Raw genomic sequence first — 24654 nt, forward strand, 5'->3', positions numbered from 1 at the left:
GGACTTTATATTCAAAATGGAAAAAAGTTAAAAACTTGCATTTGCTTTTCTAACTCTTTTCCATTTTGAATATAAAGTCCTGTAGAGCGGGCTTTCTTTCTATCTATACTTCATTTGTGGAAAAGGATTTTTTATTCTGCTACTATTTTTCCACTATAGCGATGGCAATTGCAGTTTCGAAAATTCTCTTTATTGCTTGTGCAGAATAAAAAATCCTTTTCCACAAATGAAGTATAGATAGAAAGAAAGCCCGCTCTACAGGACTTTATATTCAAAATGGAAAAGAGTTAGAAAAGACAAATGCAAGTTTTTAACTTTTTTCCATTTTGAATATAAAGTCCTGTAGAGCGGGCTTTCTTTCTATCTATACTTTATTTGTGGAAAAGGATTTTTTATTCTGCACAAGCAATAAAGAGAATTTTCGAAACTGCAATTACCATCGCTATAGTGAAAAAATAGTTCACTAGCAACTCCAGCATCCCCTTAATCGAACTTTTTTCTTTCTATATAGGTTACAAGATAAGATTATCTTGTATCTATTAAGAAGAGAAGAAAATCAAAAAGAAAACGGCGGTACATATTGCATGTATGTACATTTTGCGAATCGATCTTATTTAAATGTAGAGTTTAATTGTTAAAACTACGAATATATCGATACCAGGTATACTCGAGGATTGATAAATTTCAGAATCACGTATTCTCGCTGAAATTGTGAAATAAGGATCGCATTTGCATCACGTAATCTGAATAAAAAAAATTACTTTTTATTTTGACTGAGCGCGGAAACAGTAAGGTATAGTTTCGGAAGTATTGTTCACGTAATTCTACGATTGGTCGAAGTGCATGTGACGATTACACTCTTCACCAGTGACAAGCAAGCGAGAACCGCGTATGTTGTACGTGTGCGCTCAGCGCTTCGCTGATTGGTTCATCGCTTGTGTGCGTCATCCCCTCCACTACGGTGAGCCGTGAGCCGCGGCGCTCTCTTCGCTTCCGTTTCGCGCGCAAATTACTAAGCAACCAGTTGCACCCGGCGCCGGTTCCTTGGCACGAAATTCAGCTAAATTGAACGAGAGTACGGATAAAAGTCGTCGATGAAAATTGTAATGTCTCAATAGTGACATTGAAACACAAAGATGCATGTAGTAAAGCGTGGTAATTTGAAAATATACTATTTCATGATTTAGTGATTACAACACGTGAGTCATTTGTTTTCAACAATATTTTTATTTGTTGTAGATGGACGCAAGGAACCCGTTCATTTCGATAAAATCACCGCGAGAATTGAAACACTATGCTACGGTTTGGACATGAATTATGTGGATCCAGTAAGTGTTTACAAATCTAGTTTTGTAAACTCTAAGCTGAGAATAACCTTGGTGATGGTCGTCATGATCTTATAATCATAACAGTAGGGACCATCATCAAGGATCATTACTGTCAGTTACGAAGTAGGATTTAAAGTTTGATATTTCGCACAATCACAATAATAATAAGTCGTGAAAGCACGCACGAAAATTGTGTAAATCAAGATTCTAACATGCTTATTTATGAATTGAAATGAACAAAATTGTATTAGGAATCATGTTTCTATCTATTTTTATAATATAATGTTCTCTTAATGATTCACGGGATGGGTAAATTTTTTATACGCATAATTATATGTTAATATGTCGTAGAGGAAAATATATTTTTATGTCATTTACAGTCCGCCATTGCGCTCCGTGTCATAACGGACTTCTATTCTGGCGCAACAACGGTTGAATTGGATAATCTGGCAGCTGAAACTGCCGCTAGTATGATCAATCAACATGCGGATTATGCAACTTTGGCAGCCAGAATTGCTATATCCAATCTACATAAAGAAACAAAGAAGATTTTTAGCGGTAAGACATTTCACAGATTGATATTACATTGTTTTGTTAACGTACAATTTATTATTGATACTATGTCTTGTAATATATTTTGTTATATGGTTTGCAGAGGTGATAGCTCATTTGTATAATGCCAAGAGCTCTGTTACAAAGGAACGCTTGCCTATTATCAGCGAGAAGTGCTACAAAATTATTCAAACACATGCAGACAGATTGAACTCTGCGATAATCTATGACAGAGATTTCAATTATAGTTATACTGCATTTAAAAATCTCGAAAGTAATCATTTGTTAAAACTGAAGGGAAAGGTCGTCGAAAGACCGCAGCACATGTTGATGCGAGTTGCCGTAGCCATTCATGGTGAAGACATCGATAAGGCTATCAAAACGTACAACTTCTTGTCAAAACAGTATTTTATGCATACTGCGCAGACACTGCATGCCGCGTGCACTGTCAAGCAACAAATGGCCAGGTGATTACTCTTATAATAGTGAACAACTTTATTAGCATTTCAAATGACTCCTTTGTGTCGCCAGTATATTCATTAATTAATAAATCCTTTTTATTATTGATCAACACTATACAATTCATGATCACTTGAGTTATTCACACTTGAAAAGGCCCAAAACCAATGGTCGAATCGTGTGTACGATCATTAATTGTATAACCAGTTTTGGTCAATAAAAAAAGGATTTATTAATTTATTAGCATTTATTCGCTTCAGCATCTTCTGAAAGTAAATATACCCTTGCAGCTCGTACTTATTGACAATGTCTGAAGATAGCATAGATGGAATAATGGACACGCTGGAACGATTCGCTCTTCTTTGTTGCTACAAGGGAGAAGTAGGATTCAATGTGCACTGCATTCGAGCGAAGGGTACACCTATAAGAGGCACAGGAGGCGTCTCGAACGGACTGGTGCCCATGTTAAAAGTGTACAATACATCTATGGCCACTGTTTCCAAAACCGGCAAGAGTGATGGAAGGATTACCGTGTACTTGGAACCATGGCACGCTGATATCTTTGAGTGGCTGGAACTCAAAAAGGGCATCGGTTATTATCTTTGATTTTTCCAAATATTCAACTGCAGACAAATGTCGAATGTTGTTTGCCATGGCCGCCCGCAGAAAAAAATTCAGGGGGGAGGGGCAAAACTTTAAGGTTCCTCTAAAGACAGGAGACTTGAGTAAAAAACGGAAAATTTTCATTTCGAAGCTTACTATATCAGATATATGATGTATTATTCGTTTGTTGTTCTCTTTTCTTTTCGTTTTTTTGCTTGTGATTTGGAATTTTAACATTGCAATTTTTCAATTCTAGGGGGCAACGGCTCCTTGCCTCCTGCCCCTCTGGGCGCCCATGTTCGCGCGTTTTAAACAATTGTACGTTACAGGCGAAGAGCAGTTGAGGGCAAGGGACATGTTTTATGCGCTGTGGACTCCAGATTTATTTATGAAGCGTGTTTACGATGACGATATGTGGAGTTTAATGTGTCCGCATGAGTGTCCCGGGCTATTCGAAGCTTGCGGCGACGAGTTTGAAGCTTTGTATACCAAGTAATCACAATCTTATTGTAATATTCCGAGTTTAACTCGAAACGAAATTTCAGTTTTAATTTTACTGGAGAAACGTGCGTTCTTCTTCAGGTATGAAACGGAAGGGCGTTCTCGAAAACAAGTTAAAGCCAGGGACCTGTGGCTCTTCATCACTCAACTACAAGTTGAAACGGGGACGCCGTACATAGTTTACAAAGACCATTGTAATCGCAAATCGAATCACCGGAATCTAGGCACAATCAAGTGCAGTGGTTTCTCCACTGATGTCGTTCAGTACTCAAGTTCTGACGAGGTTGCCGTCTGTAACACAGCGTCGATTGCAGTCAATATGTTCGTGAATTCCTCCAAGAAAATCTTTGACTTTGAAAAACTGAAGGAAGTGACGAAAGTCATCACCTACAACTTGGATAAGATGTTTGATGTTAACTTTTATCCTGTCCCAGAGGCAGAATCGTCTTCTAGACACAGATCTATTGGTATGCTTTTGCATCATTGTTTTGTGCATTATGCAGCTTTTCTAAAATTTGATAATTTTATAAATTTTATAAATTAAATATTTTTAAATATATTTTATAAGTTTTTACCAACAAAATTCACAGGTATTGGCGTACAAGGATTAGCAGATGCATTCATCTTAATGAGGTATCCATTTGAGAGCAAAGATGCTAAGGAACTCAATATTCAAATCTTCGAAACCCTGTATTATGGTGCTCTAGAGGCTAGTTGCGAATTAGCTGCTGAGAAAGGTACTTATGAGTCTTACGAAGGCAGTCCAATCAGCAAAGGCGTAAGTATTCAAACAAGAAACTATTTTCTCTTAAATCGTAAATGCTAATTAAGTAGAGATGACTTTTCTCTTACAGATCTTGCAGTACGACATGTGGAATGTGAAACCAACAGACTTGTGGGATTGGGACGCTTTGAAGGCAAAGATCGCCCGACACGGAGTGCGCAATTCTCTGTTGATAGCACAAATGTCTGATGCGTTTATGGCGCAAATGTTGGAAAGTAATAAATCAGTTGAGCCGTGTGTGAGCAATATATGCACGATGCACGCGTTGTCTCGACAGTTTTCGGTTGTCCAGCCACGTTTATTACGTGATCTGATTGAAAGAAATCTTTGGGACGAGGATATGCATAATAAGATCGTTACGAATGGCGGTTCTATACAAGTAAGTATCATTTCATTTAATTATCTTGTTAAATTATTACTAAATGTTTCAAAGATAGATGTACTGAAGTAAACTTTTCCATCTGCAGAACATTGAAGGGATACCTGACGACTTGAAGTTGCTCTACAAAACTGTTTGGGAAATTCCACAACGAGCTGTCTTCGAAATGGCAGCTGCTCGCGGACCGTTCATCGACCATTCACAATGTTTAAATGTTTATATGAGCAATCCATTGGAGAAGCTTACATCTATGCACTTTTATGCTTGGAAAATTGTAAGTAGAGTGAAACGCAAGTAAACAAAATACATGTATAGTTATTTGAATTTCATATTTCGTTAATGTTATATTATGTATCTTTAAATTTACAGGGCTTAAAATCCAGTATGTATCACCTCAAAACTGATGGATCTGTAGTTGAATAAAATAATGGAGAACAATGAGACGGAAAGGGTGGAATAGAAAAATGTAAACCAAAGGCTGAAATGAAGCGTCATGCAGAAATTTGTTTCTTATTTTTAATTCATGTGTATTTCTGCTTGCTTGCGCGCTGCTTCATTTATCTTTTGATTTACATCTATTTACGTCTATTTTAAAATGCAATTTACAAAATTGTACAAAAACAAACGATCACTTGATATTTGTTTGATATATTGTTATGTATGAAGAAATTAATTAAATCATTTTTAATAAAATTTTATAAAATACGTTTATTTTCCGATTTATCCCAATCCTAAAGAGATTATTGTTTAAAGGAAATGTGAAACAAGTGACCAATTATAATCGAGAAGTCTTGGAAAGTCGAGTCGACTCGGGGACAATGAAGACAAATATGTGACTTCGTCTCTTACTCTCACTGAGATATATATTAGAATAAAAATGAATTGTTGATATATTTTATTAATTATGTCTGCATTCAGATTTATATATTTGATTGCAACATATATATGTTCCAATCTATATTATTAAAAATATACAAATATATGTTATTATATAATTCATAGTGGCATATTTGTTATTACATAGGATGTCTCAGATCTATCGTATAATTCGTTAATAATTCCTGAGTTCATTTGGAGACGAAAATGCTAATACTAAAATACCGAAGCTACTATAATTTTTTTCAATGGGAAAGATTTAAAGTTCACCAATCAGCTTGTCACAATTTCGCGCGCTCAGGGACATCGCATATCAAAAGGGCCCTTCCACGATCCTTCACTCGATTCGATAGGAACAATAACAAAAAAATCTATTATCATCTCGATATTTGTCAGTTTTGCGAAAAGTGTACAAAAAAATAAAGTGAATAATAATTTCAAGCGTTATTGGTTCTACCGAATTGAGTGAACTGTTGTGGAAGGGTCTTTTTGATATGCGAATGTCCCTGGCGCGCGAAATTTTGACAAGCTGATTGGTCAACTTTAAATCTTTCCCCGTTTAAAAAGTATAGCAGCCTCGACATTTTGGTATTAGGATTTTCGTCTCCAAATGAATTCAGGAATCTACCATTAACGGATTATACGGTCTGGAATATCCTGTATATTATTCCAAACAATTTATGAAACGCTTTTATCTCATTAACAAATATCATACTTTTAATTGTTTTAATTTATACAAAAAATAATAGAAATATTTAAGAACAGCATTTTAACGACACAATCTCGCAACAAATACAGATTATAGCAATTAGATAATATAGAAATAACATATAATATAACAAATGTTATACCCCATTTATATAGGGTACATAACATTTTGATTGCATATAATTATGCTAATTTTTATATATGTTATTTTTAATATATGTTATTCTTTTCATTCTCTGTATACAGAAATGATTCTGCTACGAAATGTATGCGCATATAGTTTTACTTTCTATCGTCTGTGTTACACGGGACGTTGTAAACAGTATAGAGTCGCAGAAAAACAATTGGGGATTCCGAAGGGGACAGTCGTCAGGTGCATAACGGTTGTTCCGAGTTTTTTTTTTTCAACTTGTTATTTCGTATTTTGTATTTCACTCATTTTTGCAATTGGCCGTATCGAACCTGAAAGGGATCGGGTGCCATTCAACACTAAGAAGAAGAAGAAGAAGAAGAAGCAGAAAAACAATTGAAGGTAACTTCATTCTGTTGGAAAGCACATGCTTAGCAACATCGGCAATATGCGTAAGTATCAGAAAAGCCCATTTTAAACTATATAATATATTGCGCTAGATTTGACGCGATTTTTTGAGCAATGTTTTACTTCAAGAATTGTTTACCGTTGAATTGTATTGTATTTTATACTGTACATCTTATTTGACGCAAGATTTGCGCAATGTACACTTGTACGCAATATGAACAAATTGAAAACATGGAGAACGTATCAGTTATATAGGAATAGCGTGCTTATTAATATATTAGGAACATGTATGTATAACAAAACGAATAATACAGAGGCGAGTAGCGAGTAGCGAGGCGATTATCATAACCTTGCACTAATTATAAATCAACAAGTAACAAAAGTTTCTTCTTTTTCGAGGTTCTTTTTGCACTAGTGCATGCAACTAAAACGAACGAAGATATATACTATCTTGTATTAATGCACAGACAGTTCAGCTAAAAACAACTTGATGTTGAAACGTACAAATCATGGCGCATACCAGCAAACAACAAATTGCTTAAGAATAGAGCACGTTTTCAATATCTTGCGCAATTTATGAAACACGTGCAATTTGCTTGCAATTTGTGTATGATGTTCTGCAATTCCATTTCTATTTCTTGCTTTAAAAATTGTGTCAAATCTTGCGCAATGTATATTGCATAGTCTAAAACGGGCTAAATATTATATCATATTATTTATGTATGTCAGAGAGGAACCTGAGAGTGGCCAGGCCGCCGTTTTGTCCGTGCTACGCCCATATTTTTGCATTGAGAAATACAACACCGAATGTGAACTTACATTCCATTTAACATGCACATGATATTTTTTCATTATGTATGTATACAGGTCTGTTTTTTATTGCTGCACTGCTGAACTGGTGCAATACGTTAAAGTGAGACAAGTATATGTTTTCTCACTCTAACTCATTGCACCAGTTCAGCAGTGCAGCAATAAAAAACAGACCTATACATGTATTATAGGGTGTTTTCCAGCAACGACACAGTGTGACACAGTGTATCATTCTATCTTCTTTCAATACCAGCGAACAACAAAGATAGAATGATACACTGTGTCGTTGCTGGAAAACACCCATATATGTTATATTATATTGGCTGCATTCTGATATTCACTGCCAGTACTTAAAATCTATAGTTTATGTCACATACGCTATAGATTTTTAGTACTAGCAGTAAGTATCGGAACATAACCATTGTATATTACATATTATTGTATCACTATTATTGTATTATTATTATTATTTGTTATTACATATTATTGTATTATTACTATTTGCAGAAAAAGAGCAAGACGAAGCGAAAGCTACCGAAAAGTCAAGGCTGGCAGGGTGGCCACAGGCTATAATGCAGATGCAAGAGAAAAATTTGCAGCTATTGCAACAAGTGCAAACGCTGTTGCAGCAGCAGCAAAAGCAGCAGCAAAGCCTGTTTCAGCTGCTGCAGCAACAGCAGCAGCAGCAGCATGGTATGGTGCAGCTGCTACAACAGCAATCGCAGAAGCTGCAACAAGAGCAGGAGGCACAGCAGCAGCAACAGCAGCAGCAAATCCTGTTAGAGCTGCTGCAACAACAGCAACAGCAGCAGCAAAGTATGTTGCAGCTGCTACAACAGCAACAACAGGAGCCGCAACCAGAGCAGGAGGCACAGCAGCAAGGCCTAATGCAGCTGTTGCAGCAACAGCAACAGCAGCAGCAAAGCATGTTGCAACTGCTACAACAGCAGAAACAAGAACCGCAACAGCAACAACAGGAGCCGCGGCAACAGCAGGTGGCGCAGGGACAACAAAAGCCACAGCAGGAGCAACAGGAGCAGCAACTGCAGCGGCGACTGGAATATAGTATGTACAACTATTTTGTGATCTTCTATTTTTTGTTTTATGTTGTGTTAATTTTATTTCATTTATTTATTTATTGATTTATTTATTTTAGACTATAGAAGAGGTGCTGGCCGTTCTCGTGCCCGTTGGTACGCCAGACGAGCTTTCCTAAACGCAACCTTACCACGCAACCTAAGAAAATACTATTCTTTATAATTTAATAACATTCTGATGACATAATAATAAAAATATGATAATATATTAAACACTGCATTAATTATTTAGGCAATGCAAACTTTAATAATGTTCACATTGTTCAAATGTACAATAAGTATGTATAGTAGTTCAATAATGTAATAGTTATCTTAAAAATTGTGCCATTTTTTGATAAACGAAACATTAAAATTGAAAGACGATATTGGAAAAAATTTAGCTTTTCCTGTAGTTACAATGCGTTTCGCGAAAAACATTTTTTAAGCACAGAATGTGTAAAAAGTATTTAGAAATGATCATTCTTTAGGAGTCAATTCTTTAAGTAATAAGGTACAGTTTTATGGAAAAAAAAGGTTCTAATCATTTGTAAGTTTTTTTTATACACGCATATAGATAACTACCTGTAAACATAAAAAATTATAATGTAAAGAAAATATTACAAATTTCCTCATAATTACATTAAAGTAGACCAAAAAGTTTTATTCGGTATAATTAAAGAAATAAATTTATTACATGCTTTTGGAAATTAATTATTTTTATGTTTTTAGATACAAATACAAATATGTAGTTGCTAAATACAAAACTTTATAAAAAGACTTTATGTATTCATAACAAGGATATTAAAGTATACATCATTTTCTAACATCAATGAGATATAAAACAAATTATTAAAATTTATATAATCAATATTATACAGGGTGTCCCGGGTTTTAACCGACAAACTGCGGGAGCATATTCTACTAGTGGAAATAAAAAAAAATTCTTATATCGAGTTTGCTTAGAAATGCTTTATTACAAAGTTATAAACCAATATTGAAAAGAAATATGAGATAAGTAACAACGGATTTTAACACAAAAATAAAAATTATCTACGCAATGATTTAGTGACGCATTTCAAAATGTTGTCCTTGCACATCGATACAAGCTAGACATCGACGTAGTACAGAATTTGTTACAGTACGACATTCCTGAAAATTTTGTTGCATCTCAGTAACTGAATTAGTAATTCGTTGCTTTAAATCTATCTGGTACTCTCCTGTTAGGAAATCTACGTTGATACTCTCGTACGGCAGCTCGTGCATTTCCGTCACAGAATCCGTACACGAAATGAATATCGGTGTATTCCTCATTTGAAAACACTTTTGGCATTCTGATAGTAATTGCTAGTTGACACGACGATTGAAATCTAACAGCTACTGTTGTGAAAGTAACAATCATACTGAATCGTTTCAACATAGTGAACATGAACACATGTGAATACACATAACGTAAACATCTTCGACCTTCCAAATTCTACACTATGTTCCGTTGTTACTTATCTGATATTTCTTTTCAATATTGGTTTATAACTTTGTAATAAAGCATTTCTAAGCAAACTCGATATAAGAATTTTTTCTTATTTCCACTAGTAGAATATGCTCCCGCAGTTTGTCGGTTAAAACCCGGGACACCCTGTATACAGGGTGGTCCACTTAAATCGATCATCTTAGATATTTCACTTGTTGTTGATGATACAAAAAAATGTCTAAGGGAAAAGTTGCACCGTTCGAAGGGGCTATCATGATGACAGAACAAAAATTGTTTTAAGGCTATTTTTTCGGAGATTCAAAGGTCAAGATAATTTTTTTAAATGGAACTACATATTTTTGTTTGCGCAATTTTATAGCCAACATCGAAAGGAGTTCAGCGACCTATGACAACATGACCTTTAAATGATCTTGAACGTGGGAAACAGAAAAATCAAACTTTATGCTCTTCAACACAAAAATTTATTTAAGGAGGTGTTAGAAATGATGTCCTCCGATTTCAATACATTTCCTAATACGATGCACAAATGATACTCTTACCCTTTCTATCATTTCTGAATTTATATTAGCACATGCATTCAAAATGCGCTCTCTCATGTTCTCTTGTGTAGTTGGTACATCATTGTAAACAGTGTTCTTTAACATTCCCCACAAAAAAAGTCTAAAGGATTCAAATCAGGAGAACGTGCTGGCCAACTGATATGTCCTCTTCCTATCCAGCGTTCCGGAAACATTTCGTGTAAAACTGTACGTGCAACACGTGCGTTATGAGCCGGACAACCATCAGGCTGATACCACATTTGTAAACGAGTTTCTAACGGCACCTCTTCCAATAAGTTTGGTAATTGTTGGGACAAAAAATCAGCATATTTTTAACCATTTAATGTACCATCAATAAAGAAAGGGCCAATGATTCGATTGTGTAAAACACCATACCATACATTAAAACTCCATGGACGTTGACGTTCTACTTGTCGAAGCCACCTTGGATTTTCAACGGACCAATAGTGCATATTTCTTCTATTTACTTGTCCATGGTTAGTGAAAGTTGATTCATCAGTAAACAATATTCTGTTGAAAAAGAATTCATTAACCTCCAACTGTTGTAGCGCCCATTGACAAAATTCTATTCGATTGATAAAATCATTTCCATGAAGTTCTTGATGCAATGCAATGTGATATGGATGAAATGAGTGGCATTTAGGAATGCGTAAAACACTTGTCTTGGAAATACCAGTATTTCTTTGTATTTGTTGAGAACTGATATGTGGATTATTTGCCACTGCAGCCAAAACAGTAACTTCTGCTGGTTCATTAGTTTGCAAACGAGGTCGAATTTTCTTACGTGAACAAACACTTCCAGTTTCACGAAATGTTTTAATAAGACGGTCAAAAGCAGCGCGAGACGGTAAACGCTTTTCAGGGTATCTTTGGCCGTACATTCTCTGCGCCTCTGTAGAGCTTCTTCCGCTTTCACCGTAAATAAAAAGCATTTCTATTCTTTCCTCTTTCGTATAATCAGTCATATTTAAACTCTGATATCGAGAAGCTCAGGAAATGAACTGAACTGCGAAAGCATTTCACGATCATAAATATTTACATACACATACACACACGCACACGATACATGTATGGAATTATTTCAATCTTACATTCCATTGAATTCCAGAACATGAGAGTGTTTACCGATGAATCAATGTTCACTAACCATGGACAAGTAAATAAAAGAAATATGAACTATTGGACCGTCGAAAATCTAAGGTGGCTTCGATAAGTAGAACGTCCATGGAGCCTTAGAAAATGTATTGAAATCGGAGGACATCATTTCTAACACCTCCTTAAATAAATTTTTGTGTTGAAGAGCATAAAGTTTGATTTTTCTGTTTCCCACGTTCAAGATCATTTAAAGGTCATGTTGTCATAGGTCGCTGAACTCCTTTCGATGTTGGCTATAAAATTGCGCAAACAAAAATATGTAGTTCCATTTAAAAAAATTATCTTGACCTTTGAATCTCCGAAAAAATAGCCTTAAAACAATTTTTGTTCTGTCATCATGATAGCCCCTTCGAACGGTGCAACTTTTCCCTTAGACATTTTTTTGTATCATCAACAACAAGTGAAATATCTAAGATGATCGATTTAAGTGGACCACCCTGTATATATGTACATGTACATATATCAGAATAAAGACAAATTATTGACTACATGATACATCTGTATTCAAATTTGAGCAGTGTACCGCCAAAGATGCAAAGTCTCTGACAATGAGCAAGAGTGAGATAGAAAGATATGTTTATCTCCTTCTACTGGCCGAAGTTGCCCAATGTCCCGAACGCACATCGACATGATAGGTAGCTTGATTCGTCATGAACCAATCCCTTCACGTCCACGTGCTATCGTATGCTACCGGTGCTCACAATATGGCAGCACTGCTGTACGACCGGTTTAGTGATTTTCTGTTAGTATATCGTGCGTGCAATTGTCTGACTTGAAAGCAAGTTTTTAATTCGAAAAATTTATTATTTTTACATGTATCTTTATTAAATTCTTATATATTATTATAAGAATTGTGTAAGTGAATAAGCCTTTTTTGTGTATAGAATATTTAAGCTTTATTTAATGAGGTTAACCTAGTAACAAGGTTAACCTAATTAATTTAGGTTATAGAATATATGATAGATATGCTCAATGTTAAGATTAACCTTTTCACTTCAGATTTCGATGGAAGAAGGTTCATTTGGCAGTTTTTTTCGTCCATTGAACAAGGTTTGAAAAATTAAAAACGTCTGCGAAGTTCTGTGAGAATTGCTGAAACTGAAAACTACACAGTTAGATTTTAACTTACGCTCTACAACATGAAAACTTCACGACATAAAAAAGTTCGGAAAAACCTTGGATTTTATATAAACAACTACAAGTTTCGTCAACCATTTCAAGTTCTTATTGACGGTACATTTGCATTTGCTGCATTGCAGGTTAGTATTTATATCTGTGTACAGTTTCCAAGGTTAATTAATTCTGTTTATTTATTATATTTACATTTATGCATTATTACTTTTCACAGAACAAGTTCAACATACAAGAACAGCTTACAAAGTATTTCAAATGTGAAGTAAAGCTGCTGACAACACCATGCATCATTTCTGAGACTGAGAAACTTGGTATATTTTCTTCAGCAGTGAGTGGAGCCATGCAAATAGTAAAGCAGTATGCTGTACACAGGTGTGAACATACAAGGAAACCAATAAGTGGTTCAAAGTGTTTACGATCAATGATCGGGGAAAATAATAATTCCAGGTACACGAGGAATCACCGTCTTCTTACATGCATCTGATATTATAAAAAATAATATTCAAATTATAAAATAATTTGCAGGGCTATTTGTAACTGTACTCCTTTATATTACAGATACATTGTTGCCACGCAAGATCGAGAGCTTCAAGAAGAGTTAAGAATAATTCCAGGAGTTCCTGTACTTTATCTGCATGGAAAAGTACCTACACTGGAATCTCCTTCAGAGGCAAGCCGCAGACACGCCGAGACTTTGCAGAAACAATTGGGTATGACTACATGGGAAAAGGAAACTGTAAAGGAATTGCGGAAGCATGCAGGTATGACGGAAGAGAATGTTCAATTGAAAAAGAGGAAGAAAAAGGGAGGCCCGAATCCGTTGAGTTGCTTGAAGAAGAAGAAACCACAAGCGACAGCGTCGAATCAGACCGCTACGAAATCTGGTAAAGTCAGAAAAAAGAAAAAGATTAAGATAGCGTCGCATGTCAAAGAAGCTTTGATAACGGAACTGAAGAATAAACGCGAGGCATCGAGCAACGCATGAATCGCGCGCATTTTGTGGAAATGCGATACCTTTTGTACATAGGGTACAGTACTTTTTGTTGATTAAGAAGAATAAAGTATTTATTTAAATTTTTGTCTATTTCAAGATAAGACATATCCTATTTCCTTTCATTCATACAGAAGGTGTGTTCGAGTTAATAAATGTTTTAACTTAATTGTCTGTGTGCATGAATCTAAAAGATTTAAATGCGTACAATGTTTCTAATATACAGTAAAATAGTCAATTTTTCTTGTGGATAAATGAAGTGTAACACTTATTTAATAAAGATAGTTTACAATGTTTGATTTCATTGAGAAAGAAATGACGGCACAGGCATTATTTCAGATACAAGATCTTAACATTACTTGAATATTATGAAAATACGACTATATGAGAAAAATTAATGAAGAGAATGATCAATCCAGAGAAAAATGTACAATATTCTCTTTTTTGGTACAATATTGTACAATATCGAATATCGAATACGTGCTATTTCCTTAAGGAATAATATTTATCTAAACATATAGTTGAATATGTCAATCTGGAATTAGGAACTTCCACACGTAGAAAGTACAGAAATGTTGCAAAATAATCTTTTTAATATAGGTGGCACCGTATTATTTACAGCCTTTGCTTAAGAACTTTCAGACAGTATTTAATACTACATTGTCACATTGCATTTATGTAAGATAATATCGTGGCAGATTACATTTTCAGAAACTAATAACCCTGTAAAACCTCTCAAGAAAATTAACATAAAAGCTACTTATATAAATTCAATTATTTATATACATGTATATGTACATGAAAAGATTAGATATAGATTGTAAATCAGTTAACTTTAATTAAATAAATATAAATCAAATGTAATAAAACAGTTGACATAAATTTTAAAATTGCGGAGAGAATTGAAAATGTTACAAAATGTCTTGGCACGTGTCAGGGTTTCAACATTCAAATCTCGTGAGTTTCTATCCAGCAGTAAATCTGCCACTATAATTATAAACAATACATAGTATCTTTTTATATTATAAATATATGTTAACTCAATTATACAAGTAAATGGGTCTAATTTTTTTAATTAGTTGAATATAATTATCATGGCGTTATTTATTGCAATGTAGACTTTTCCTAGTTCAGAAATTACTATCCACAAAAATATAGTCTCTTCAGTCAAAAAATCGTTTCTAAAAGATTATTAAACAAAAAATTTTTCAAGTTTTGTTTTAATTAAAAGTGTTTACAGCTACAGTCTCATGTGCAAATATGAGTCGTTAAATATAATATTATGAAATTATAATCATTATAAAAAATCATGAAATTTATGTATTATCTGTACTCGGACAAACAACGGGATCTATGAGATTTGACGGGATATCGTATCTCGCTGTGAAAGTTCATCTTCTATAATTGTCGTCAAAAATATAAACATAACACTGAGCCAAATTTAATGTAAAACAGAAAAATATCGCTCGTCAGTATTGAATGTTCTCTAGCATTAATCTATCGTTCAATCAAGAAAACTTGAAGTTCGTCCTTTCTCCATTTTCGCTTGTGATCTTAGACCGCTTATGTAAAAACCGTCACACACATTCGCATTAGAACGTCTCTAAAGGCATAAAAACAAATGATCTATCGCATAATCGAACATATATATCTTATAAATAAAATTAAAGCAAATCTGAATGTGAGTTTAAAGTAAAGTAGCGTGAATGCTAATGAATCCACATTTGTTCTACCTTTTATATGAATTATATATATATATTTATATATATATAACGCGAGTTCCTTAAACATGACTCTTTCGAATATTGCTTTTAGATAAAAGTAGTCTTTAAACAGAACGTATAAAATCTTATACAATATATCCGAGTAAACTCATAAACGTGGCGGTCAAGGATGCTGGTTTAATAATGCACGTGCAGCCATGGCAAGCATTTTCATCCGGCGCGTCGACCGATGCGCCGGATTGCTCGCTACGAACGCAGCTAATTGAGTTTGTAGAGTCATTAGCACTGTGCCCATGTGTTCACGTGTCACAGGATCATTCGGATCTAGATTCAATATTGCTTCTTCCAACCACCTGTTTGCAGAAACAAAAGGATTCATTTTGATTTATAACGTTGACTGAGATAAGAATAAGATTTGTTTCTTATAACAGTAAAATCTGAATCGAAGTCTTATAATACCTGTGCTTCAATTCCGTACGGTGTCCTAAATCGGCGGACAGCTGCTGCACGAGTGAGAGAATCACGGGTTGTTGTAATATGGATCTCGAACCTTGGCCCTGCACGCCTGAACACGAAAATACTCTCGAAGGCTCCGTTTTCTCGCACACTAATACTACCAATCCCAAGTCACTTGCACTCAGAGCTTGTTGGAAAGCGGCATTCAGTTGTCCTCTGTGAAGGAGGGACATGACACGTGCCTGAGCATCGGCTACCGCAGTGACCGGTATGGCGGGTGTTGTTGCTCTTGAGCTGAGGAATTTTGAAAGGAATTAGTAGAACCTGGTTGCAAGTCTGGCAAGTTAAACTCTGAATTTGTGAGCAAGTCTCTTACCGCGCACTAGAAATCTCTGTAAGCTGCTGACTCAGATTCTCCCGTACGGAATCACGAACTGCTCGAATGGTGCCGTCTTGAATTGTTGTCATAATTCTATTTAATTCAGTCTGTAATTCCTCGCGTACTAACGTTGATAGCGTCTCTCTTAATTGCTCATTACGCCGTTGACACTGTTTATCGATGGTAACGTCGACGTGTTGCAGATCTATAAAGAAAAATAATATTGATGTAGCAAGCTCTTTTCGGAGGTCTGTCTCAAATTATCCTGATTAAAACAAGCCACTTACATTCGCGAGTACCTTTAATAAAAGTCTCCTGGATCTGTCTAAACATGGCTTGACAAACCTTCTCCATGCCAGGTAAAACGAAAGTCGCAAACGCATCTCTGAATGCAACATCCAGGGCTGATTTAGCTGCGTTCGCAGCTGCCAGGGCTAAGGCGTCCTTTACACGCGCGCTATTTACCAGTTCAGTCACATTCTTTTGGAAGAGTTCGTCCATTTGATTTGCGTCCAATCTCATCTGACGCTTCAAAGGCTCTATGGTTTTCTCGACTGCGTGCGGTAAGGTATTCTCGATCTTCTCCTTTACCGTCGTCTCGAACGTGTTTAGGAATTCATGCTGGCGAGCCATTTGCCCGTACAAGGTTTGCTCCAGAGTCGCATTCTGCTGCTGCGACATTCTTGCCAACGCGGATTCTACTCGCGTAAACGCCGGTGACTCTTGCTGCAACCTAGCCACCTCCGCGCGCAATTCCTTTAGCTCTTGACACTGATCTTGGATTACCTCTAAAATAGATTTCAATTTGCCGTTCAATTCGAGGAAATTGGCGTCATTATTCACGCGCCATGACGCGCCGGTATCGTCGGTCGGAAGGGACGTCGTCTTCGGCTCGTCCTTCGTCTTCTGCCTCGATACGTTATTATCGGTGTCATCGGGAAACTCCTTTGGCTCTTGCATCGCGTGCACGCTGACATCTTTGAGCAAAACCATCGGAATATTCGACCAGTTCTCGTTGGCGTTCACTTTCGCTTCCGGCTTGTCGTCAATCTCAGCTTCCTCGTCCGCCTTAAGTGACATGATTTCTCTCACTTCTCTCGACGGACTGCTGCCACAGCTGGCGGGAGCTTGCTCTTCCAGCTCGGCTTTTGCCAGTGGCGTATCAGACGCGTTCAGAGCTTGTACCGCTTGTGCGAGAGAGGGACTGCTGGACAAAACGTTTCTGGAACCCAATTCCGGACTGCCGGGATTAGATTCCAATTCATTGTTTTCCTTTTTCGCGGGAGAACTAAACGCATCGGGAGTCATGAGGTTTAAACCGCTGGTATTGTGATTCATGGTCGACTCGATTGTGGCAGACAGACGTTCCTCTTCGCAATTCTCACTGGAAATACCGTTATGATTGACGTTTCCCAGGTCTGGTAAATCCTCCGAATAATCCAGCAAATCGTGAGTAAGCGTGTCCATGAGACAATTATCACCCGCTTGCAATGCCGGTTTGAAAGCAATGTGGCATTCCTGCAACGACTTCGGTTGGACTAGATACATGGAGATGACGAGACCCTCGTCGCTCTCCTCGATCTCCTCGCACGAGCAGAGATCTTCCAGAGATTCGCCGGTCGAGCGTATCTTTCGTTGTTCAGCGTCGACGATACCGAAACTCAAAATTGGATATGGCAGAAGAAATTCTGACACCGTGCTTACACATGCCAATGCCTCGCCCTTGTCTTTCGACAGGCTCAGTATGTATAAAATTTTGTTGTATATGTCCGATAGGAAGAGATACCCAGCACTGAGATCCAGGCCTGCTTTCAACACTGGCATCTTGCCCGTCGAAGGATTCGGGGCAAACTTGATCGTTTGTAAACAGGTCCATAATTCACATGACCATACCTTCAATTCCGAATTATTGTCACACCCGGTCACAGCGAATCTCCAAAACTGGACACTGCAGAAAAGTATTTCCTTCGCTTAGCTGTCCAATTAATATGCAGGTACATACCGACTTGATACATTTTTTTTTAAACACTCACTCGGGTTGGTAGTTTTTATGATCATCCAAGAAAAACAGACAAGAGATAGGTCGACCACCATGAGGCCTCCACTGGTGTAAGCAACGAGGTTGCGGTTGTCCGTTGTGAGAATTACCGTGTAGGAAAACCTGAAAGAATTTTACTTCCCCATCTGTACTAGCTGTTGCCAGTGCCGTACCATCTGGGCTGAGCATCGCTTCGATGATCGTTCCCGAATGCTGATCAATTTCCATCATACCTCCGCTTTCTTTAACAGCCGGATCTCTTGCCTGATTTGAAAAAAACAAGGAATATTTTCTCGAAAGGAAAGAAGCGCGCGCTTGGCATTATCAATGAATCTGGCAACGGTTTTTGCAAGTAAAAATATCGAAGCACGTGATATAGTTAATATTATACTTAAAGCTAACTGACTTCGAATATTAAACACATTTTGACGTCTTTTCGAAAATATTTAAATAACAAAATAATGTAATTATAAGATTGAATGTTATTAAGATCACGATGAACAATTTTCCATTGCAAATAAATTGCATTTTTGTAAGGTGAATGTTAAGACATTATTTTCCATTTCAAATATCAACGATGTGTTCCAAACATAGTTAAATAATACAAAACAATACATAATAGCAAATGGAAAATTTCGTAGTTTAATAATTTTTAAATCCTTTTAAATTCGTAATTCTTCTTAGGAAATATAAAAATATACGCTCTTACCTCTATTGATCTAAATCTCGATGCAACCGTTGCAACTGACCACAATTCGACCTTGGAACCACGTGTTAGAACTAATAATTTTGATACTTCGTCTCCATCTGAAGAGTCATCCTCTGGTATGTAAGGGCACCAGATTACTCTGTGACTAGTTGGAGAAGCATCTTCGGCATCTACTTGCAGTACCAAGCTACACAATAATTCAGACGGAGTTGACTCGATCGTGTGTATAAAAAGTGATCCTGAATAGTCGATACATGCGAGAATTGCGTTTGAAACATGGGCAAACGCAAGATCTTGAATAGCACCACGCATTCCTCGCAGGAGTGCTCTGTGTTCCAATTCTTTGTAGACGACGCGAACTACTCCACCACCGGTACCAACTACAAGATGAAGAAGATAGCTTGAGTTCCATAATCGCTTGTAAACGTATCAAGTTTGGAATTCAAAGAATCAACCTCGTGTACGAAGCAAGTAGATTATCTCAATTATACTAATAATTACCTTTAATACCATAGGCTAAATATTTGCCGGATACATGCACAGCTAACAGCTGACCAGTATAAAGATGATGATCCCATGTAAAGTCAACAATATTTTTTAGTTTCACCTTTGAACTGCCGTGATCATGATCGCCAGGGGAGGGAACAATGGTCACATTTTTGCTACATAATTCTACTGAATACTGATCCTCGTGGCCGTTGAATTCCCTGTGGAGACGAAACATTATACTTGAATATCTGTATAAACTGATTCTTTCTTGGCTAGAATCACTCGTTAGCTAATATAAAGGAAAGTATTAAAACTGTTACAAGATACGTTGCTAAACCTGTATTTCACACAAAAGTTTAAGGCAGTTGAAACACAATGCTAGACAGGTACGAATCATGGAACCAAGTAACTCAATTGTAACGTTTGCTCAGATCAGTATCAGTTAATAATCCCATGCTCAGTATGGCAAACCACAAGTCTCCAGATTTTTTATCACTTTTTCACATCTTCCGCGTGAATGTAAAAATTTTATGTGGAAGCCACAGAGTAGCCACGAGACTGATCTTGCCGCTTGCTGGCATGACATAACAGAATAGCTCGCACATCGCGAGAACTCGGAAACTCATGTTTGGTCTTCTGGGAAACTTACACTGTCTGCTGATAGTGGAGGTGCCTCAGGTTGCCCTCCCCGGTCTTAATCATGTCGCTGGCCGCGTCTCTGCAAAAATGACAGCATAATTACAAGCGTAACGTAACGCGTTGCGCGCCCGGGTCCCGTCCAGGCGATTCCTAACCCTAGCCGGTAGCCAACATGCCGTCGCGCTCATTGGCACCTCCGGGATTCTTGTGTACTCGGCCGCCCCCCCTCACCTCTCAGGCATAAATGCCGTTGTTCGTCGTGTCGCTCGAAACGAATAGATCAATTGAAGATCACCCGTGCGCTCATCACCGTTGTAGCTACGACGTCGAGGCGATATCAGCATGCAAGCAGGTCGACTCGGCAATCCCCAACGAAAGTGAAACGTCAGGCGACCATCACCCACTTGTCAGCGAGCGGAGAAGAAGTCGCAGTGCTGCCAATGCGTGCGGCGGGTTTCTCCTACGGCGCGAATGGATACCGTGGATAGTGAATTCGAGCGCTCGCGCGCACACACGCCGCGATGCACACTCGCGAGTTGTATTTATTTTATACAGAAACGACGGAATTATCTAGCTACGCGTCGTGAAATTGATTTCCGCGTGACTTTGAAATGCAAATGAAATGGAAATGTAAACCATGTTGTATATGCACCGAGTGCAATTTCGAAATCTTTTTTATTCAAGTATTCGAAGATTTATATATTCTAAAATTGAAAGATTAAGGCCTGATTGCACAAGTTATTTCTACAACCGGAGAATTTAATTATTTTAATGAAGAATTTACGGATGTCCGATATTACGACGTCCAAATCTAGTGGGAAAATTCATTTTCTAGAGATTCTATTACCCCTATAACATTTTCTGCAATTGCAAATGTGGCAACAAATTATATATATGTTTGCCGGAAGGTCGCAAATGGAAAACATACTTTGTTAACATACTTTGTTGCAATTCTGTTAGCACACTTCCGTCAATATGCAACATTTTCACCGTTCTATTGTCAGATTTGCTCTAATGTTGTCGTCAATTTGACTGTGGAATATGTTCGTCAGATTTGGTTCACATTGGAGACCAACTGAGGACACAGTAGGCTCTGGCTTTGGCATTATAGTTCCGCTGACATTTGTTTCTCATTTGGCAAATCCCACAACCAAAAGGTCTGTTCTTTTTAGCTGCACTGCTGAACTAGTGCAATACGTTAAAGTGAGACAAGTATATTTTTTTCTCACTCTAACTTAAGGGGAAGCTGGAGTTGCTAGTGAACTATTTTTTCACTATAGCGATGGTAATTGCAGTTTCGAAAATTCTCTTTATTGCTTGTGCAGAATAAAAAATCCTTTTCCACAAATGAAATATAGATAGAAAGAAAGCCCGCTCTACAGGACTTTATATTCAAAATGGAAAAAAGTTAAAAACTTGCATTTGCTTTTCTAACTCTTTTCCATTTTGAATATAAAGTCCTGTAGAGCGGGCTTTCTTTCTATCTATACTTCATTTGTGGAAAAGGATTTTTTATTCTGCACAAGCAATAAAGAGAATTTTCGAAACTGCAATTACCATCGCTATAGTGAAAAAATAGTTCACTAGCAACTCCAGCATCCCCTTAATGCACCAGTTTAGAGGTGCAGCTAAAAAGAACAGACCTATTATGTTTGCTGGGTAATTATGTGAATTATCTCCGATAAGATAAGTTAAATTCCGGTTAAAATAAGTTGTGGAATCGGGATGTAATTTTGTCTCTGCGCAATTTTGCATTAGTACAAGTTGATTACATGCATAGAACACTCATCTAATCTCCCTATAGCAATTTTGAAAACCTACATCTACATATATGTATCCCAGGCAGCACATGTTAGCCTAATATATGTTTCTTAGACGTATCTAATGTCTAAGAAACATAAAGTACCATTTAAGAAACGGTTTAAATAGAAACCGTTTTTAGACTTAAATTTTAAAAACGTATTTTTCACGTTTCCACAGAAACGAAAAATGTGTTTTATTAAATTGATTCGAAATTTATAATTATAATATAGAAAAAATAGTAATTTCTACTTAATTTGCGAGTATTAATTATTTTTACACCATACGTTTCAATGTACATACTCGATTATGGATGTTGGAGCGGAAAGGGCGAGGTAACCGGAGAAATCGGAGCACTTTGGTTTTAACACACAGAGTTTATTCTAACAAGTAATAAGTAACCAAAGAAGTTCATACAATGAGAAATAATTAAGAGAAATAATTAAGAGAAATAATTAAGAGAAAAGAAACTCAGTCTCTACTCTACAGAGCTGTACTGTACGGAAGCCGGAACTCGACAGAGGTAGAGCACGAACGCGTGTACTGGTTTTATTAAGAAGACGTGCCCGCATCAGCGCCATCGCTCGCATCGATTAGCTATCGATTAATCTATCGATATCTCCGTTTATCGAGATTTATCATTACGAGAAATTATCCTCTAACAATGGAACAAGAGATAAAAATCAACATAAGTGTGTGTGTGTGAGATTCCCGCCTCTGATTCACCAAGCGACCGATACATGGCCAGGCCAGGCGTGACGTTCTCGCAAGAAACATTTGCGTTATCACCTTATAAATACCCATCCGGAAAACCGATCCAGTACTCAAAGAAACGTTTCAATAAAATGGTTATGAAACGGCTTTGAAACCATAATGTGTGCTGCCTGGGATATCTAATTCAGAATAATACAATTTATTTAATATTTCGTTTATACCTTCGGGGACACAATATGTCTTCTTGTTTTTGCAAAGGATTGTGTAGTGTAAAGTTGATCCCTTGGCTCTCAAGGTCTCAAGTTCCTTTTTATCCTCTCCCATTTGATGATTTTGATGATCGCGCCCGTCTTGTTCGAAGTGATAATTCGCACGATCATTCCAACAGTCCAACTGCGAATTTCATTCTAGCAGTTCTCTTCTTTGGTTTGAGTTTGTACTCTTCGTTTTCACATATCTAAAAAGTGGAACATATAATTAATGATAATAAATAATAATAATTATTATTATATCAGACAGATTATTATTATATCAGATAGGCTTCGCGACGACCATGAATTTGACTGGCCTAATGCGATGGTGGTTCATCAAGAACCGCATAATAAAAAAAGAGAAATTGCAGTAATGATATATACAGGGTGGACCAATAACTCTGTCCACCTGGAATATCTCCATTATTTTTAGAGATACAAAAATTTTGTACTTATAAAAGTTGTACGGTACCGAGAGGGCCATAATATCCTATCAAATTTTTTTCTAGGTGGAGGCGCTTCAGAGATTTCAAGGTCATCTCAATTTTTTTAAATGGCATACTATACTTTTTTATTATTAGTGTAATAGCGGGTGTTTAGATGATTTCAACGACCTATAATACAAGGTCATTCGGCATTAAATAAAAGTGTAAAACGATGATTCTTACCTTGCTTATAAGAGATGCTCGAAGTGATGTCCGTTTGCATCGATGCAGTACTGAAATCTTTGAATTGCTGAAGCACGTACATTTCTTAATGTTTCTGGACTAATTACCATAATGCACATGCTGCAATACTTCGTTGGTATGGTATGGACGAATTATTCTTGATATCTGAGATTAATTCATTGTTTCATATTTTCCGCTTTTCGGTAATGTAATATTTACATTTCTTACTATAATAAATTCCAGAGGTCTAGATAAACTAACAATAAGATGTCTTAGACTTTAGTACTAGTAGAGCTTTCAGAAAGTGATCAGTCTATTTAGTTTAGTTTTCCTGTGATTTTGGTGATTCAGTCTATGTGAAAATGTTTTTGTTTAATGAGCAAGTAGATTAATCTCAGATATAATGAATATAAAGATCATGTGCATGTTAAATGGAATGTAAGTTCACATTCGGTGTTGTATTTCTCAAATTTCTCAATGCAAAAATATGGGCGTAAACGGCTGGCCGCTCTCAGGTTCCTCTCTGCTACTATATTGCTAGCACCGTAGGATGAGCGGGCAACAACATTAAGGGGATCCTGGAGTGGCCAGTGAACTCCTTCGCGGCGTCTGTATTACCGGCGGAATCGGTAATTTTCCTGCATTTTCTTTTTATTGAATTCACAGAATGAAAATTCCTTTTCCACGATGAAAGTACACACAATAATGTAGTGTGAAAAGCAGGACTTAACTTTCCAAACGGAAAAAAATCACAATTTTTTATTCAGCCACGATTTCACAGGCATACGTAGGCACGAAATGATCACGAATCTTTCTGCACTAATTACTTTTACACTAAGCTTCT

The 24654-nt window shown here is 36.7% G+C and overlaps 4 protein-coding genes across 5 annotated transcripts; 3 read left to right on the forward strand and 1 right to left on the reverse strand.

The window, feature by feature from the left end:
* Nucleotides 1-977: 977 nt before the first annotated feature.
* On the forward strand, nt 978-5299 carry LOC105284986 (ribonucleoside-diphosphate reductase large subunit). Of its 2 annotated transcripts, none has more exons than XM_011348881.3 (11): nt 978-1152; nt 1240-1328; nt 1709-1886; nt 1984-2347; nt 2630-2931; nt 3272-3434; nt 3525-3910; nt 4034-4221; nt 4298-4606; nt 4695-4880; nt 4976-5299. In XM_011348881.3, the coding sequence occupies exons 1-11, from the start codon at nt 1137-1139 to the stop codon at nt 5027-5029; spliced, it is 2235 nt and encodes a 744-aa protein (XP_011347183.1). In that variant the 5' UTR covers nt 978-1136; the 3' UTR covers nt 5030-5299. The 2 variants fall into 2 exon arrangements, with proteins under 2 accessions (XP_011347183.1, XP_011347182.1); XM_011348880.3 differs by having other exon boundaries at nt 1137-1155.
* Nucleotides 5300-6472: 1173 nt separating this feature from the next.
* On the forward strand, nt 6473-8843 carry LOC105284985 (putative uncharacterized protein DDB_G0271606). Its single transcript, XM_011348878.2, has 3 exons — nt 6473-6772; nt 8046-8603; nt 8695-8843. The coding sequence occupies exons 1-3, from the start codon at nt 6748-6750 to the stop codon at nt 8796-8798; spliced, it is 687 nt and encodes a 228-aa protein (XP_011347180.1). The 5' UTR covers nt 6473-6747; the 3' UTR covers nt 8799-8843.
* Nucleotides 8844-12514: 3671 nt separating this feature from the next.
* On the forward strand, nt 12515-14026 carry LOC105284983 (rRNA-processing protein UTP23 homolog). The gene is made up of 4 exons (XM_011348877.3): nt 12515-12673; nt 12818-13077; nt 13167-13399; nt 13511-14026. The coding sequence occupies exons 2-4, from the start codon at nt 12958-12960 to the stop codon at nt 13935-13937; spliced, it is 780 nt and encodes a 259-aa protein (XP_011347179.1). The 5' UTR covers nt 12515-12673; nt 12818-12957; the 3' UTR covers nt 13938-14026.
* A 490-nt stretch (nt 14027-14516) lies between these two features.
* On the reverse strand, nt 14517-23338 carry LOC105284982 (enhancer of mRNA-decapping protein 4). Its single transcript, XM_026973077.1, has 10 exons — nt 23113-23338; nt 20609-20837; nt 20388-20456; nt 19751-19956; nt 19250-19629; nt 18536-18804; nt 16790-18450; nt 16500-16707; nt 16127-16417; nt 14517-16020 (listed from the first exon to the last, which is right to left on the reverse strand). Exons 2-10 carry the CDS (start codon nt 20719-20721, stop codon nt 15831-15833), a joined length of 3387 nt encoding a protein of 1128 aa, XP_026828878.1. The 5' UTR covers nt 20722-20837; nt 23113-23338; the 3' UTR covers nt 14517-15830.
* Nucleotides 23339-24654: the final 1316 nt, after the last annotated feature.

The sequence above is a fragment of the Ooceraea biroi genome, chromosome 10 (assembly GCF_003672135.1).
Source record: "Ooceraea biroi isolate clonal line C1 chromosome 10, Obir_v5.4, whole genome shotgun sequence".
In the NCBI taxonomy this organism is placed as follows: Eukaryota; Metazoa; Arthropoda; class Insecta; order Hymenoptera; family Formicidae; genus Ooceraea; species Ooceraea biroi.